This window comes from Sphaeroforma arctica (assembly GCF_001186125.1).
Source record: "Sphaeroforma arctica JP610 unplaced genomic scaffold supercont1.140, whole genome shotgun sequence".
Taxonomy (NCBI): Eukaryota; class Ichthyosporea; order Ichthyophonida; genus Sphaeroforma; species Sphaeroforma arctica.
Window position 1 is genome coordinate 52,521 of NW_014040418.1, and position 18,978 is coordinate 71,498.

Here is an 18,978-nt window from a genome sequence, read left to right on the forward strand (position 1 = left end):
AACGCATCACTTCTCTTCTCGTGACAACATGTAGCGACACTGTATATAAATATAAAGGACGGATTTAGGAAGTATGTACTTATTAATGTCTTTTTATGTATGTGTACCTGGTCCAAAGAATATATTTATTGGTGTCTTACTATGTACCTGGTATGTGCACCTTGTCCAGATTATGGGACTGTTGGATGGTGTGGAACGAATTGTGGACCCAAAGTACACGGACGACGATGTCAAGCTGGAGGACATCCGACACGACCACTCACAACTACTAGGCCGATTAATGGACCCCCGAATCAAGGCCAAAAGGCGGCGCCTGGGGCTGCTACTGCGATCGCGCGTATTCAGGTGACGATGCATTTGATGTTGATGTGTATGTGTGTTCCTGTGGGTGGGTGGTATGTGGTGAGCGAGGGTGTATTAGACTTCCAGGAGATATGTGAACATCTCCAGTACACAGGCACTTGTACTATCTACACTACGCATTGTCTGCCCCTATTTCAGGTCTGTTAGTAGCCTGTGTGTCCCTCTTAGTCTCCCACCGGTCATGGCTCATCCATCCATCCTTCCACACACACCATGTCTACTGTATGCCACACACAATCTTCCATCTTATTCACACGCACCTCCATCTTACACGCACACCTTCCAACTTATACACACATATCTCCTGTATGATACACACAATCTTTCATCTTACTCACACATGTCTCCTATATAACACTCACATCTTCTCTCGTTCTCACTTTCCTATTCCGCGTATGTACCTTTTACCTTCGCCTGCAGAGTGTTCCCCATCTCTCGGTACTTGCGTGAGCACGAGCAGCAGATCTGGATCTCTGCGCTGCAGTGTCAGCATTGGGATCTGTGGCAAATGGTGCAGCGCTTTGTGATGCCCCGAAGGCGTGACCCCAACCGACCGCAGGAGATGCTCGAAGACGGCGAAGATGATATCAGGGACGACGATTTGTCAGGTGAGGATATGTATCTATATATATATATAAATATAAATTGTATATGTATGTATGTATATATATATATACATACTTGTATACTTGTATACATATGTGTGCACAATGATTCTGTACCTGTTTTGTATTCGCGTATATAGTTTTCTTCCTCTTTATCGTCCGCCGGAGTTGCTGAACGGCAGTGATGACAATATGAGACACTTTCAGTGAACTGTACACACAGTTTCTGAGCCCCACTCTGTACTCTCGCCCGATGCTATCACCCGGTACCATACCATCTCTCTAATTACTTTGGCTGCTATATATATATATATATATATATATTCTCCTCTCCCCCACAACCTAGTCTCATTGGCTGATATTTATCCCCAGGTGGTCTCATGGCCTTCACCCACGCCACCGCGGCACTGGCGCCCAAGGTGCAGGAGATACGCACAGAGATCCGGTCAGAAAGTACCGAACCTCTAAACCCCCCAGCGGAAGCCGTAGCCCCATCCTCTACGCCGCCTAAGGTGGCTGCACGCCCACAGTTTCTGCTGGCAGATGCCGACGAAAAGGACCGCGAGGGCATGAAGGTGTGCATGTGCATGTGTTGTTACGTATGCATGTGCATGTGTGTTGTTATGTATGCATGTGTATGTGTGTTGTTATGTATGCATGTGCATGTGTTTTTACGTATGCATGTGCATGTGTGTTGTTATTTATGCATGTGCATGTGTGTTGTTATTTATGCATGTGTATGTGTGTTGTTATGTATGCATGTGCAAGTGTTGGGGGTTGTGTGTTGTTTTGTATGCATGTGCGTGTCCTGGCGTACCCCCTATAGCCACACACCCCACACCCGCACCACGCTTAGCACATATCTATCCCATACACTCAACGTTATTGGACTGTTCTTACATCATGGCCCAGTGTACGCTTAACGTAACAATCTCTCATTGCGCTGTATGTGTTAACTAACTTTAGCATCCGCATGTGCGTGTCACCAAACCACAGACTATACAACTGCCCGAGTTGAAGGCCATGAGCAACAACGCAGACACCTCCGAACGCTCGGAAGTCGCGAGAGATGACGGTGAGTCGTTGTTTGTTGTTGTTGTTTTTTTTCGCTTTGATTGGTGGAATATGTTCTTTTAGTACCGGCTACTCTCTGAGATCGTATAGTATTTGTGATTGTAGTTGAAATGGAGCAATGCGATTGGTGGATGTGTTGCGTATGATACTCGATAGTTTGTTTTACCTCGGCATATGTGGTGTGTGAATGTGCCTACCCCTTCGTTACGTACATGCATATGTATACATTTACGTTTGATGCAGTGTTTTGTCGGTTATCTTTTTCAGATACTCCACATAATCGTACAAGTGCCAACATGTCTCTGTTTCAGTCTGTGTCAATGCTATGAATTCAGCCTCAGTTTGTCGTTGCGCATGGTACACTGTTTTTGTCTTTAGTCTTATTAACTGAATTACTACATCCGCGTATGTTCATGTCCATTGAGTGAATATTGCATATGTAAGACCTGCATCACACCTACAGATATAAAATCTACATCACACATACAGATATAAAACCTACATCACACATACGGGTATAAAACCTACATCACACACATTAAGATACTAAACACATACCACACACCTTATGCCACCTTACAGATGACGAGGATGTCTTCTTTAGAAACCTGCCACCCACGCCAGAGACTTCGAATCCCACCAAGGGCTCTTTTGGCGCTGGAGATTATGGACAAACTGAGTCCAATTTGGAGATCGTGGTGCCTGACAGTCAGAAGAACATTCTGGGCGATAGATACGGCCCTATCCCCGTGCGCCGCAATACAGCCGTGTTGGTATGTATTGAGGAGCACGGTACGCTAGCGTGTGTTTGTGTACGTGCATGTGTGAGCATAGACTTGGGTGTGGGTGTCTATGAGCATAAACTTGGGTGTGTGTGAGTGTGTACTTTTATGAGTTGCTATTCCGCTCACTTGTTGCTTCTTTATTATGGATCGATATTGGTGGAATTAAAAAGCCGTACTCTATACATACAAGAAACCAGGTTTATTCACACACTCGCATACCTTCTCCTTCGCGACTTAACCGACAGACGGTAACGGATGTTTCGATGAGCGAAGATGGGGAGGACCAAGTAACGCGCCCGCCAAAGATCGGAGCACCCGTTCTACCTACCGGAGATGCGGAATTGGTTGGAGATGTCGACGCAGCACTCTCTGTGGAAAGGCAGAACACCATCATCCAGGCCAAGCAACCTGAGGACGTGTCAGCGCAATTAGGTACGGATATACATATATATATATATATATACATATATATATGCGTGTGGGAGGGGGGGATTAGTTGTTCTAGTATTCATACACTTTAACCCTTTGCGACTTCGATTGTTCTAGTATGCATACATATTACACTTTGTGACTTCAATTGTTTGAAACGGCATGTTTTTTAATCCGTTGCAACTTTTAAATATCTTCTGCACTCCCAGGAAACATTGTGGAACGACATCGTCGGCGTAAAACAATCACAGATGTCCAGGGCAGAACCAAGCGAGAGCAGTCATTGGTGGCCAAGACACTCAAGCGAAATGCGGAACACCAAACACCCTTGGCTATGACGGTATGCTTAGTTCGTTAATGTTTGATTAGTGGGTGACTCTGTATGTGCATCTAGTCAGTTCACTTGCGGGCCTACTACAACAGATACTGGAGAAGTATGCGTGTTGCTACTTGTATTGTTTCTTGGTAATCGCATTCTCGCTCAATTGTTTGATCTTGTACGGTATATTCTGCGTATTCGTTCACAAGAAAATCTGAGCCGTGCACACTTCTGCATTGAGAAATATATGTGCCCGTCTCATGCAACACGCACCACCAAATCTTCTAAAAGACCATCACGTATCTCACATTGTGACAGTGTAGAATATACACACGATACTCATCGTATAGTGTTCTGTACACGTGCGCCTTCACGTCTAAATCAACTACTGGTGTGTTACGTTGCAGCTGCGTGAGAAGATACAAAGAGACGAAGAGAAGGCACACCGTAGAGAAAACAAATCGGGTGAAAACCTGCACATTACTCGCACGCAAAGTCTTGCGCACGAGCCCGCGACTTCCAGGTCTAGCGATCCCGAACGACAGCCAATACCTCCCCGCGACTACGCAAAGGACACTCTACACAGGCACAGGTAAGTGCGTTGCTAATTTATATTCGTGACACTTTTGAGCGTACGGCATAGGTGTATATATGTATATATTAATACTTAATAATTATGTATATGTAGTATATGTGTATGTGGTTATGGGTTTTAAGAATTAGGTATAGGTATAGGTATGTTTGTATGTGTGTGTACTTGTATGTACATGTGCTTGTGTATGTATGTAAGTGTATATATATATATATATATATATACGTATATACGTATATACGTATATACGTATACATATATATATACTCAGTGTGTATGAGTCCAGGTTCTTATAGTCTGGGAATTAGTGGTAATCTCTTCTTCTCGCAGTGTTCGCCACAACGCAAAGGAAACATTGTGCAGGCATATTAGTCAGGGGTTCATAAACATATGTAATCATGTTTCTTGTTTTATATGTCCAAGGTTGCAATGATCTAGGGAGTTACTTTTAGCCGCGCTATAAAAATATAACAAGAACATCCTTCCTCCTTCCCCTTCCCACAAGTGTCCATATAGGTGAGTGAAAATATATTCATTCTTAAATACAAGCTCATGAGTTAGTCACGCTTATATTCTGAATGACTATGTGGTTGTAGCTAATTAAATAGATGATTGGAAATACTAATTGGCAAGTATTAACAAGACACACGAAGTGATATACCGTGTTCAATTTACAATTGTTAGTATCAGTGTGCTTGTAGAGATCCACTGTTGCCTGGTATTAGTACTACACTGCAATGGATTCCATCGCTTTCTCACCTAACCAAATCCTCAATTTGACCACATCCACATCACAGACAGGACGATGCAAAAAAATAGGCGGCATGCGGACAACGATCATATGCTATAGAGAGTTTAGAGACGACTGCATATAAATAAGACTGCAGTTGTGATGGAATGCAGAGCGATATGTGATTGAAAATATATCTGTATGCCGTGGCTCCCGTGTTGTGCCGTACATGTGTGTGCTCGGGTTCGTGGCGGAGACCAGTACAGTGGAGATCCGAGGCGATGTGAATTTAGTTTTTTGGATTTAAGGATCGAAACGATATGAATTACTTTTATGTATGATAGAAAGGATAATGCAAAGGCATTCAGATCTTCTGTGCTGCAACGGCTTCACCAACCACGCAACACGCTTCGCAGAAAATTGGATGCGCAGTATACTTTTAATTTAATAAACTTATAGCACGACAGGCAGTGAGCTCTGTCCATTTTGATTTGTTACGGCTTCATCAAACGCTCAGTACTTGGCCGAAGCTCGGCATTAGGGTTTATTAAATTCTGTAGTACCGCGGGTTGAATCTTCTATATTTTTCAGGCGCATTTCCCCATAAATTATATATTCAGTTTTTAATTTGTTGAAATGTCTATAATAACATATTAGAGGAACCTGTCCTGGTCCTGGGATTTTACACCTCACAAACATCTAATCTCGAATTTGATTCTTATGGCACGATGTATAAGTACGTGTGTACAGTGTAAATGTTTTAATATGTTCAACAACATGTTTTTGTATATGAACAATGTATTTACCTATGCACGAAATGCATGACAACTTATAATACTAACATACAGAATGTTCAACTTCCGGAACAGTATTTTGCAATTGTGAATTTTATTGTCTTCTCAGTATGTAGTGCGCTGTAATCGAAGGCATAGCATTTCCGTTGATATTGGTGTCGGCACTTCACATCCTCGGTAATATAAACATGATATACAGTGAATATCTTTTGATTGTCTCGTTCTTGGAAAGTGAATTTGCAACCAGTTATTTGACTACATCGTACTAATTTTAACAAATTCTCTGTGGTTGCGAATGACGTCATGCTCTATACGGGATCGGTCGAACGTATGACGTTCCACATGTCTGTTTCCTTGATATCGTAATATATAGGAAAATCACAAATGCACTAGTATACATATAAACTCATGCTTCTGTTTGAAGGAATCTTTTTGTTTGCTTTTAAATTTCACCAATCTCTCTCTCACACTCTTTCGAATTGAAGACGATAATGTAGTAAAATGTATGATAAAGCTCTTCAGTCGAGATACGACAATACAACAGGAATTAAATCGATTCTACTTTTATACATACAATAAAACTCATAAATCGCATTTAGCAAGAGCAGCTTTCCGAGACCAACACAGTGCATCTTTTACAAATGGATTAGAACTGATAGCCTTGGTCTATTTGCCTTGAATATTACTCGGTACTTATGATCTTTCAAAAACAGCATTCATTTCCATCACTACTTGCAATGAATGTAAAATAATATTAAGATTAGTAACTTTATGAAATATAAATACGAATCTAATTCCAGATATGTATTTCAAATTAAATCGTCGCTAATCCAATTCTTTTTGTACACAAAATGATTATCGTCAAATCTGAGCCTCAGTCCGTTTGTAAGATTTGCAGAAAGTCATGTTCGCACATGATTGAAACTAGTGCTCTTGCTATGGTTGCCGCTGGTGTTTGTTCCATCATTGACCTGAGTATAATATTGCACATTATGAGTATATGTCTAGCCAAACGAGGATGAACGTGATATTTCTACTCGAGTCTAGCAATGGACCTATTGTATCTAGTTGAATCTATCGCCGGGGAAACAGTTGGTATTGATTGTAATCCGGTGAAAATCCTTTTTTGAATTTTGTTCATTTTGACTACATTTCAACTTTGTTTTTACTCCTCGAAGTAAGGATATGATCATATGTTAGTATTTAGGATCAGTTCAATAAATGCACAACGCCCCCTTTGTACGAGGAGAGTACGCTAAGATACAGTTATCTTTATATACGTCTTATTACAGTTGCCTACGTGCACTTTCTGTCGTTGTGGGTTTGCTTTTTTTTTTTATCAACTGCGTAGCGCCCCACTGAATGGTATTGCGCTATAATGGTAGCATTGTCGTCGTGTGTGACTATGTCTAACTCTGCTGATTAGTCGGTGGTTTGTACCGCCGAGATTTTTATGGCTGGATGTGCTAGTCATTTTGTCAAAGTATAGTGACTTTGTGCCTGTTTTGGCGACTAACGTGATACCCCACAGTGGTTTTCTGTTGTTCCTGTTTTCCGCTAGCGTGGGATTTTTCTCGAGTACTGATGAGGATTTCTGGAATTATCTCCCCAAGATAGATTTGCCCACGCATGTATTCTATCTGCACATTTTTGGAGTAGTGCACTTTGTTCCTTGGTATAGAACTTTGCTATTTTTGCATTATGCGCAGCCTCAAATAAATCGACTGTGAATTTCTCAAACCTACGTTCCGCTTTTTTCTTGAAATCTTGTATGTACTTACCAGTCTATGGCCGATATCAGTATGAGCATGTTCGTTTAAAGCGTTCATATTCATGACCGTTGTGTGTGTTCTTGTTAGCTCCTTTCAATATATTTGATGTTTTGATATTGAAAATATCTTCGTAAAATCCTGATGCATGATTTGTATGTCTTTGACTGGTACCTGGATAATCGTGAAGTGGAGGGTGGAATGTTTTTGATACCCACTTTGCTAGCATAGGGAGCTAGACCCAGGCGTCAAGAGTATGGAATCTTGGCTTCTGCAACCTTTTTAAATATTTCAGATGGTGTTAGCGTGTGATGTGGGGGACTATAAGTAAAGTGCAAATGTATCCAAAATATAGTGCGTTCGAATGTATTTATTTATGACAATCTCACCCTCAGTTATATACTGATGGTGTTGTACTAGTGTTCAACCACTTGGGTTGGCCAGGGTGAAAACTCATATGATCAGTATGAGAAACCTTATGCAGAACACTTTAGCACTCGAATATATTTTCCAGAAATAAATATATCATATTCTCTGTTATTACACTCAGTCTCGGACCTCGGCTCTCAGCTAGCCGGTGGCTCGTGTCCTATAAATAGAATAATCTGAGAAGAAGTCTCAAATTACTCTTACGTTCTCTCGGACTGACCCATCTATACGTATATTAATTTGAGAACAAGTCCCAAATTACTCTCGGGCTGACGACGTAAAACGGTATTAACGTATTTAGAAATACGTCTACTTCTGTAGTCTCTCAGATGGTGTCCACTTGGTTCTTCTAACTGGACCTACTCGACAAATCATAATATGTAGCCAAGGCGTCTTCTAAACTGCAAGAGTACCCTAGTATATGAACGTATCTACCTCTCTCAGATGGATCGGTTCGCAATAAATCATTGAAATAAATTTGCTGAGCCACTTGATGTTAGCCTCATGTATATGAACATCATTTAGCAACTGTGGTATTGACAACCGCGGTGGATTTGCCCATAACAGCTGCGCAAAATGTTGAGCTGCATATATATATCTCTCTCTATGGTATCTGGGCCATATATATTGTCTGCGGTCTCAAACCATCTAGAGCTGGCTTTCCAATCGGTAGCTAGTAACTCGCGTACCATCTTTTTCAAGTCCAATATAAAGTGTGACAACATGTAGAGTGTAGAGAGTAGCTGAAAGGTACGACTGAAGGAAACAATAGACCTTTTCTCGAAGACGGTTATCTCAGCTAGGAAAAGTCCCTGGTCTGAGAGAGCCGAATTGAATCTCTATTTGTGTTTTCTAATTCACTAGGATCAGGTTTATACTTGAGTGTTTCTCTCACACGCGGGGTCCCGATTTTTCTTACCGGTTCTACCGCTAATATTTCTGATGACTCTAATATCAGAAATACTTAGACCCGGGTCCAAAACTCAGTGTTTGATTATTCTGTGGTTTTGAGCTTTGTATTGGCTTTTTGATAATTTGGTCCCTGGATGCTACGAACATATCCGCAGTAAGTGAATGTGTTTCACAGGCGTATGTGATTTTTCAAAAGAAAATTTCGAGATCGTATCATGCCACATACTGATTATCCATCTGTGAGTTTCGTTCTATTTCTAAAGGTGTTGCAATACATCGTTATTGTTGCACAGTTGGGTAATTGATTTGTGATGAGTTCACATGGCTCTGCTAAAGAACTGCACATATCTTGATTTCCCATCTATCATTTGAAACGGTACACCTCTGATTGCCATGTCCGAGGCGTCTGTTGCTATCATGAACGGAACACCGGCTCTTGGTGGCTGAACTACCGGGGGTTGAACCGCCATTTTGAGCTGCTTAAAAACATCATGACAGGGTTTGTTCCATAAAACTCATGATTTACCTTTGTGACATCTTAATCCGACAAGAAGTTGACAAAACCGCACATGCTGTTCACATCCTTTCCTTTTGAGAGACAACAGGTCACAGACCAGATTTTACAGCAAGAACCCCTCTTTGATGTATAGTAGTCATCGGAGTTTGCTCACTCCTGAGAACTAATCAAGTTGCTTAAATTACTCCCGAGTGTTGAGTTAATACTTAACCGACTCCCGAGAGCAGATTAGGTTTCTCAACCAACTCCCGAGATTCAAGTCTGTCAACCGCAACATTTTAAAAAAGAGCTGCGCTTCTATGTGAGTCACAGTCTATACGGAAAGGCATCATGTGATCAGCGTGAGATTTAGTTGCAGAGAAGTCGAAATAGAATAGCATCGAAGTGTTAAAGTGTTCTGTAGAAGATTCCTCATACTGACCATATGAGTTTTTACCCTGGCCAGCCCAAGTGGCTGTACACTAGCAAAAATACTTAAATATGAAACCAAAGGTGAGGTCAGAGATAAATACATACATTTGCACTTTATTCAAAGTTTACTCCATTGTACTCTAAAAGAAAGTATTAGTTTGCTGGGTTACTTCATAGTCCGACACTAGAATTGAAATTCCTGCAATATTTCTCTTAGGTATTGTCGTTGATTAAGACGTACTTTTTCAGGGTGTGTTTCCACATCGCACTTGGGAAACCACGAAGGTGTGCCCATGTCGACAGTATTCCATTCGCCTTTCATTGCATCAGCTAGTTTCTGTCCGTCAGTCCTACTCTGGCATGCTGCAATTTTGTCATCTACATGTACAATAATGAAATACAGTCCACTGTGGGTTTGTTCAATGAACAGCACTCCTTCCAATTGTGCTTGTTTATATTGGTGGAGTATAGCAAACGAAGAATAGATTTAAACCAGTTGTGCCCGCTAGGTGGTAGGCCGTAAACGTAACGGCCAGCTCGACATACGACCTTTGTGTCTCCTTGTTTGTGCCTTTCGTATAGTTGTCTCTGGGGCGGATCAAGTGGCTGTTTAAAAAAGTCATATCCTTGCGGTACTCGCATATAGCTAAGGGTACTCGCATATAGCTAAGGGTACTCGCATATAGCTAAGGGTACTCGCATATAGCTAAGGGTACTCGCATATAGCTAAGGGTACTCGCATATAGCTATGGGTATTCGTATATAGCTAAGGGTATTCAGTTCTTGAGCAATGTAGGCCGAGGATGTACCGTATTGTCGAATGTCCATGTCGTAATGTGCCATTAGAGCTAGACAGATCCTGAGTGTTTCCTTGGCTAATACTGGGGCATAGCTTTCATCATAATCGACGCCCCGTTTTGCGTTGAACGCTGCTACGTTCAGACGTGATTTAAGTCGTGGGACTTGTCCTGATTCATCCGTTTTTGCCTTGAATACCCATCGAGGGGGTGTGATTTTTCCCGCGGTTTGTTGTCAATCAGAGTGAATGCCTTCCGCTGTATCACCAATCTCTTCATCTCTGAACGTGCTGATTCCTCCCAGTGGGCTGCATTTGGCATCTCATAACATAAGGTTTCTCATACTGATCATATGAGTTTTTACCCTGGCCAACCCAAGTGGTTAAACACTAGTACAAACACCATCAGTATATAACTGAGGGTGAGATCATGAATAAATTCATTCGAACGCACCATTCTTTAGATATTTTTGTACTTTACTTTTTGTCCTGTTAGAGTACAATGTCGTTGACTTTAAATAAAGTGCAAATGTATGTATTAATTTCTGACCTCACCTTTGGTTTTATACCTAAGGTGTTTGTGCAAGTGTACAGCCACTTGGGCTGGCCAGGGTAAAACCCCATATGGTCAGTATGAGAAACCTTATGCAGAACACTTTAACACTTCGATGCTATTCTAATTCACTTTCTCTGCAAGTAAATTTCACGCTGATCACATGGTGCCTTTTCGCATAGATTGTGAGTCACATAGACCCGCAGCTATTTTTAGAATGTTGCGGTTGACAGACTTAATCCACTCTCGGGAATCGGTTGAGAAACTTAATCTGCTCTCGGAAGTCGGTTGAGTAATAACTCAGCTCTTGGGAGTAATTTAAGCACCTTGATTTGCTCTTGGGAGTGAGCTAACTCTGATGACTTCTACAAATCCAAGAGGGTTTCTTGCTGTAAAATCTGGCCTGGGACCTGTAGTCTCTCACTCTCCCTCAATTTTACAGTCTAAAGGGCTGAAGTCTGAAAGGCTGAAAATTGATAACTGAAGACTAATGAAGGCTGAAGACTAAAGACCGGGATTGTGAAATTGTTGACTCTGTAGATGGATTAGGCGATAAGCGTTGAACCAATGTATATATGTCGGAGACGTTTACGAATTGGTGCTGTTGAGTATGGTTTCGATGCAAATTGTTAAAAACGTTGACTTTTCTGAATAGTAGACGATCCTCTGTACAGTGACAGGCATCACGACGGGCGTGGATAATCTTCTGTGGGACAGGCATCACAATTTCGCAGATAAAAATACCCGAGATTTTCTTGAAAAATAAATTTTGCTTACTGAATCGGTGTGGACTGTGGCGTGGATGTTGGGGGACACACAGCTCTGCGTTGTGGCATATTGGTTTGACTTTGGGATGTGGCCTGAAAGGCTGAGACTCAGAGACCGTGAGGCTGAGATTTTCTCTTGGGTCTTGGAATGCGCGGCTCTTATGCTGTGGTCCGGCTGCTATCCTTAGTATGGTTGCTTTTTTTTAAAAGTTATAATTTTGATTAAATTGACCAACGAAATTCGTGTAGTGATAAATTCTACCCATTGAAAACAAAAATTCAGGCCGCAGTGGTCAAAAAGATACTTTTTTTTTGTTTACGGTTAGTACTCACAATGCATAGTGGGGGCGCTGGGGTAGAGAAAGTGTGGGGTTGTGGGCCCTGTAGGGGCCTGTGGGCTGCGGAATTTACAATTTTGTATGTATCCTTTCAGGATAAACTCATATTCCCTCCACTAGGAGGTTAAACATGGTTTTACCTGTTCATGAGTACCCTATATTAGGATTTTTGTCATACGCCATGTGACAATATGAACATGGCCGTACTGAGCATTTCAGTATAATAGGAACTTACACTTTTGTAAATAAACAGTCTTTGTGAAAGTACTTAGAATAAGTCCCTATAGGTTATGGGCAAATAATTAGTGAGACTACTAATATTTTAAGCATCTACCAACATGCTTTCCAACTCACCAACCAAATCCTCTGCGATCGCTTGGTCGATCTTATTGAAAGATGGCTCCAATCTCGACCACTGGCTCTCTGATCTGGATATGGCTGCTACATCTATCTCATCTAAGGACTTAACTACTATCCTCTACCATACTGAAACCCCTGAACTCGCCACCAATCTCAAAGATTTCTATTCTGATGTCATGAAAACTCCGCGGACAACCTGGACCCCGCTCAAAAGGCCACCATCACCGAAGGAGATTACGTCAGCAACACTAAGGAATCTGGTGATTACCATGCCGCCAAACATCTCATTGTGGCAACTATCGCAATTGAACTACGTCTAAAGCTAGCTCCTACTATCAAGGCAGTCCACCCTTGGACACTACTCCAAATACTCAAGCGTCGCTTCAAACACCGATCTAGAACCTCCAGCGACATCATCGACGCCGCCTACTTACGTACTTTGTCTCGACTCCCATCCGAAACACCATGTGTCTAATCTCATCGCATCGAGGACATCCTACTCAGGGTTAAACTCCAAGATACGACATTCTCCCCCAGTGTTGCACAATATTGACGGCTTATCTGACGCCGACAAACACCAGATCTTGAATATCTACCTTATGTCCCTAAAATCCCGAGACACTGTAACGATATACCACATGGTAGACTACCTAGAACGTCTCCATAAGTCTCTGATTCCTGCGCCAGCTAATGCCTCCCTTATCACTCCTAGTGTGGCTCAAGTCGCTCCAGCACCACAACCCACCATGCAAGAGGTTGTGCGTCTACTTACAGTGTTAACTACTAGCACTAAGGCTCCTCGTGACCGCCGTATGATGAAATGCTATGTGTGCCAGAAAACCACACATACATTCTCGGTCTGTACTAAAGCTTGCGGAGAATGTGGCCTCACTACCCACACTGGCCGCGAATGTACCACAACTAACTTACAATGTTCTGTCTGTAACCTCACTGGGTATGTAGACGTCGTGTGCAGCAAACGTTCGAATAAAAACAATTTCCCTTACACAGCACCCTTTATTGCCAAAATTACTATACCTACTATATTCCGAGCTACCCAACCCACTACTAACAACCAGTCGCTTCTCATCGACGGGGGGAGGGGCTACCGTCAACTACATGCACACCTCAGCTCGTCACCTCGTCACTAACGTCGAAACAGGAAGGGTTTTAAACCCTAAAACCCTAAACCCTTCCCACTCCAGCTCGCTGATAATGGCCTCAAACCCATTTACGCCCGAGGCACACTCCCACAGTTTGGCCTCACCTACCTGGACCCTGATCTAGTCCAGCCCCTCATCGCACAAAATCACATACAGGATGCTGGGTTTACCATTCAATATCCAGCAACACAGCCTCAGTGTCTTCTCTCATACCACACATACCACTTCACTATCCCTCGAATCAACGGTGTTTATTATGTCAACTACGACATACTTAAGCAGATGTTCACACTTACACCGCAGGTCGCCACAACACAGCCACACATCCCTACAACTACGCCGCCTGTGACCCCTCCCTCACCTCCTACTGACGGACATCCCGCAGACCCTGAACCCCATAGCACTTGGCCAACAACTATGACTTATGACGCCTACCACCGAAGCACTGGCCACCGCAGTAAGCGTACTACCATCCGTATGGCTAAACGCGACGGTATTACACTCACTCTTCCTCCCCCTCTCTACGTCAATACCGAGGCTTAGATGTTCAGCAAAATTCTACTAGTCAAGGCCTTGGATCTTCTCGGTGTCAAACCTACGATTGATATCTGCGCCTCTAAGACCAACGCGCAGTTTTCACGCTTCATTTCCCCCGAAGCGGCGAAGCACGTGACTGGTCTCATGCGGATCTGCGGAAGGAACTCGCCTACGCCTGTGCTCCTTGGTCCCTGATTAATGCTATAATCGCGGCAAACACCCGCGCTGGCAGCCGCATGGTAGTTGTTGTCCCACTCAGGCCGTGTGCCAAGTGATGGCCAGCTTTTCTCGCTCACCTCCAATCCCAACCGTTTATAGTTCAGAACACTTCCACTACTTTTGCCCGACATGGTACTGCCACTGTAGGCAAACCCTCCTGGGTCTTCACTCTAGTGACTCTCATCGGCCCTCTACACTCACACGTCACGCCAGGGCCCGATCTCACAACTGTCATTAACTATGTTAAACTCCACCCGGAATTCCCCAAGAACTGTATCACCTGCCTCGATGGAAAAATCCGGGCCAAGGACGTCTCCCGTTCTTTGACTGACACAGTTTACGGACCGGGCGAACGTCTACATACAGATATTCAAGGCCCCTTCCCACTGGGCCGCTATGGCACCAGTCACGTTCTGAATATGTTTGATGCTAACTCTCGATATGGCCTCCACTCACTCCTTCCCGACAGACAAAACATGACCCACAAGGTCAAAGCACTCCTTACCGCCGTCCCCGCTACATGGGTTCCGGACACAATAGTCGTCGACAATGCCCTTGAGTTCCCCAGCAAGGCGATGAAAGCCATGCTGATTGATCGACACATACTTCTTCGACGACCCCCCCCCCACTTATTCACCCGCTCAAAACGCCAAAGTGAAGTGACCTCACGACACCTCTTGCGCAGCGCAGACATACCTCTCCCTTGTTGGGAAGACGCTAAGAGAGAAGCAGATGAACTTTTTGTTAGAGGGCAATGTAGTAGACTTTAAATAAAGTGCAAATGTATGTATATATTTCTGACCTCGCCTTTGGTTTTATACTTAAGGTGTTTGTGCTAGTGTTCAGCCGCTTGGGCTGGCCAGGGTGAAACTCATATGGACAGTATGAGAAACCTTATGCAGAACACTTTAACACTTCGATGCTTTTCTATTTCGACTTCTCTGCAACAAAATCTCACGCTGATCACATGATACCTTTCGGCATAGGTTGTGACTCACATAGAACTGCAGCTATTTTTAGAATGTTGCGGTTGGCCCACAGACTTAATCCACTCTCGGGATGAGAGACTACAGTAGTATTTCTATATACGTTAATAACGTTGTACTTCGTCAGCCCGAGAGTAATTTGGGACTTGTTCTCAAATTAATATAAGTATAGGTGGGTCCGCCCGAGAGAACGTAAGAGTAATTTGAGACTTCTTCTCAGATTGTTCTATTTATAGAATACGTGCCACCGGCTAGCCGAGAGCCGAGGTCCGAGACTGAGTGTAGTAACAGAGAATAGGATATATTTATTTCTAGAAGATATTTCCTAGTGCTAAAGTGTTCTGCATAAGGTTTCTCATACCGATCATATGAGTTTTTACCCTGGCCAATCCAAGTGGTTGAACACTAGAACAAACACCATCAGTATATAACTGAGGGTGAGATCATAAATAAATACATTCGAATGCACCATACTTTACATACACTAGCACTTTTCTATTAGTCCCCCACACCTCACGCAAACAACTTATCAGGTCCCGCTAACACGAGAGCTGGTTGAGAGACCTAATCTGCTCTCGCGAGTCGATTAAGTTTTCACTCAACTCTCGAGAGTAATTCAAGCAACTTGATTAGCTCTCGGGAGTGAGCTAACTCTAATGACTTAGATCTCGGGAGTGAGCTATCTCTGATCCCTTCCATAAATCAAAGAGGGTTTCTTGCTCTAAAATCTGGCCTGAGACCTGTAGTCTCTCAAATACTTTTGTCACACCTCAATGTAAGTACAGATATATACTTGAAATTTATTAATTGCAATATAACAAAGAAGGTGTGGTGAGCTGTTCGGTCCCAACGGAACGTCTACCCCGTAGGTGTTACATTGTACGCTTGACTGTTTCAATCTTACGCCTAACACGTGTTTTGTATCTCAAGCTGTTGCAGATGGCGCACACACTTTGTGTCACACCTCAATGTAAGTTATAGATATATAGTTGAAATTTGATATTTGCAATATAACAGAGAAGGTGTTGATTGGTATCAAAGTCGCGACGTGACCCTTGAGAAATGAACCCCGTGGGTTGATCGACAGTGCCTGCGATTTACTTCGTTCGAAGATTTTCTTGTCTTCTATACCGTCGTCGGCCGGAGGTTCGAGTAAAGCTTTGGAGTTCTAACATTGACAAGGATGAGTTCGTTCTGCCTACTCGAGCAAGTCTCTGATCTCAGGATCGAATCTGTCCTTCAGTTGATACAAATTCTTGACAAGATTCGCGAAAGCACCGCCACTTGTTACTCAGATGTACTTGAATCGAGCAACTTGAGAGAAATCTACTAGGAGGTCCACAGAACTACTGTCAAGCAGAGTAGCGTGCCATGCCTCGAAGTTGTTAAATCGTAAGGCTGTTTGGAATAGAACGGCAGTTCGGAATAGAAAGGCAGTTTGGAAATACTACAGGAGTGAACATATTCCTAAATACGTTAACAACGTTTTACGCCGTCAGCCCGATCGTAATTTGAGACTTGTTCTCAAATTAATATATGTATAGGTGGGTCAGCCCGAGAGGACGTAAGAGTAATTTGAGCGACCACGTGTGCGAAACTAGACAGATGTTCGTGAAAGAAGTTTGCTAAACCTAGCGCTGAAGCGATGTATTTGCACCGGTGAGGTGTTGTTGAATCAAGGTGTTGTTGAATAAGGCTTCGACTTTAAGAATTGAGGTGTTTAGCCTTATTCTAAAGTCGAAGCAATTTCTTTCGCTGAAATCTTCTTGCCCAAGATCATGACCTCAGCAATTGCAAAGTGACACTTTGCTGGGTTCAGTTTGAAACTATGGTATAACAGTTGCTTGATGACCTCCTGCACTGTGGCGATCTGTTCTTTATTTTTGTCACTGGCCATCACTATATTATCAATGTAGTGATGTACGGGTGACCCCTCTAGTATCGTACTCTGCGTGCGTTGTAATTGCTGAGTCAGTACGTACAGTCCAAAAGGTAAGGAGGTGAACGAGCGCTTATATCAATCGTGTGCAAGGCTGAAGAGATATCTGAATTGGGATGTATCAGTAGCACATGATATGCTGCTTGTATGTCTAGTGTCGTGCAATACTTCCTACTCTTTAGCCTGGAAATACTTTCATTGACCTTCAGTATCAAGAAATGGTCGCGTGGTATGAGTGCGTTGACAGCCCTCGTGTCGAGATACACTCGAATTTTCTTTACTCTGCCCTCACTGCCGAAAGTCGGAACTGCCAACAGTGGTAGATTGACTGTCGTCAGTGTCGTGCGCTTCATGACCGCTAGATCCTTAATCCACTTCGGTACTTGTTCGTCAACGTACGGCAACCACCTTTCTGATACAAAGTTGCGCGTAGATCTTTTCATACTCAGGGCGTGTTCGCGTCTTTATAGTATAGCGACCTCACTCCCCAGTAAGTGGCAACGTGCATTGTTTACAATGGCGGCGTTTGCTTTTAGTACTGTAGCTAGACGTGCCCGCACCCCCTCGAGAAGGTGGTTGAGCTCCGTTGGGTCAATCGGAGCAAGTCGTGATTGTCACCCCCCGATGTATAAACCCAGATCGGTCATCATTGTATCTAAGCCTACTATAGTATCGATGCCGTTGGGCAAGTTCATCAACCGGAACGATCCGTTGTGACTGTCGTTCTCAGACGAAGAGTACATACGGCTTTATCCGCTAAGTATATAAACGAATCGAGTGGTGCAGCTGTATTGATGTTCGTGCGATGTGTTCCCGATGCAGCTGCGGTTTGCACATGTACCTACCAACCCTCGGAATGTACGCCCGTTGACTTGTATTTGGATGTACACACGGTTGTTGATTTTAGCCACCAATATCGCATTGAGTGGATGAGCAAGCGTAAGCGCTACATCATCATCGGACACCCTCATATTTCAGGGTTCCTCCGGTATCTGTGTCCAAGCTGACTGTGGTGTGGCCGAGTGTGGGTTTTCGGCGTGCTCATAGTCATCCGCAAGAATCGAGTTTATGCGTATCTCTGTTGCTGATGGTACCTCTTCATCGGTGTGTATGTGGCTATACTAACCTGCGGCGTTACAGCGTTGGAGGCCTTTGGCGGTTGTGAAGTGGTGGTGGTTGGTGAACGTGCCCCTGTTTCGGCGCTGCTCTCTGTACTGGTTGTGATTCACTGTGCTGACAGCTCGAGTCATACGTAGGTGTTCGATCGTCCTGTCACCCTGGTAGTACCGCCTTATAATATTGGCATCGTGGGATGGGGCGAAACTCGGGAGGCGTCTGTGATTGGCAGCCGTTGCACGTTGTTGGAGTAGCCGTCTTTGTTGGTCGATGTTGCTATTGTTACTGTTGGTGCTGTATACCGTGTGTGGGTTGGGATGGCTGTTCGTCGTGTCCCCGCGTGCTGTATTCGCATTGTGTTCCCTTCAATTTTTCAATCGCTGCGATGGTCGGATTTGTGCTTCCTGGAGGTCCAGACTCAACAATTGTAACAATTCATGCGTCTCCACCAATTGCCACTTCGGATGTAATTGAA

At 43.4% G+C, this 18,978-nt stretch overlaps 2 protein-coding genes across 2 annotated transcripts in view; one reads left to right on the forward strand and one right to left on the reverse strand.

Moving 5' to 3' along the window:
• Positions 1 to 5,367, forward strand: part of SARC_02933 (hypothetical protein) — a 39,584-nt gene extending 34,217 nt beyond the window's left edge. Inside the window, exons 53-61 of the mRNA XM_014303278.1 lie at positions 170 to 345; positions 784 to 971; positions 1,341 to 1,543; positions 1,965 to 2,043; positions 2,625 to 2,815; positions 3,073 to 3,259; positions 3,466 to 3,596; positions 3,983 to 4,167; positions 4,965 to 5,367. Of these exons, the coding sequence (XP_014158753.1) occupies positions 170 to 345; positions 784 to 971; positions 1,341 to 1,543; positions 1,965 to 2,043; positions 2,625 to 2,815; positions 3,073 to 3,259; positions 3,466 to 3,596; positions 3,983 to 4,167; positions 4,965 to 4,986 (1,362 nt within the window). The 3' untranslated portion in view covers positions 4,987 to 5,367. The remainder of the gene's footprint in view (positions 1 to 169; positions 346 to 783; positions 972 to 1,340; positions 1,544 to 1,964; positions 2,044 to 2,624; positions 2,816 to 3,072; positions 3,260 to 3,465; positions 3,597 to 3,982; positions 4,168 to 4,964) is intronic.
• Positions 5,368 to 11,464: 6,097 nt separating this feature from the next.
• SARC_02934 (hypothetical protein) lies at positions 11,465 to 15,246 on the reverse strand. The gene has a single exon (XM_014303279.1). It carries the CDS (start codon positions 14,591 to 14,593, stop codon positions 14,246 to 14,248), a length of 348 nt encoding a protein of 115 aa, XP_014158754.1. The 5' UTR covers positions 14,594 to 15,246; the 3' UTR covers positions 11,465 to 14,245.
• Between the last annotated feature and the right edge of the window lie 3,732 nt (positions 15,247 to 18,978).

Bases quoted from the DNA above. Each gene is read 5' to 3' on its own strand.
- SARC_02934 (XM_014303279.1), bottom strand. From the start codon at position 14,593: ATGTCGGGCAAAAGTAGTGGAAGTGTTCTGAACTATAAACGGTTGGGA.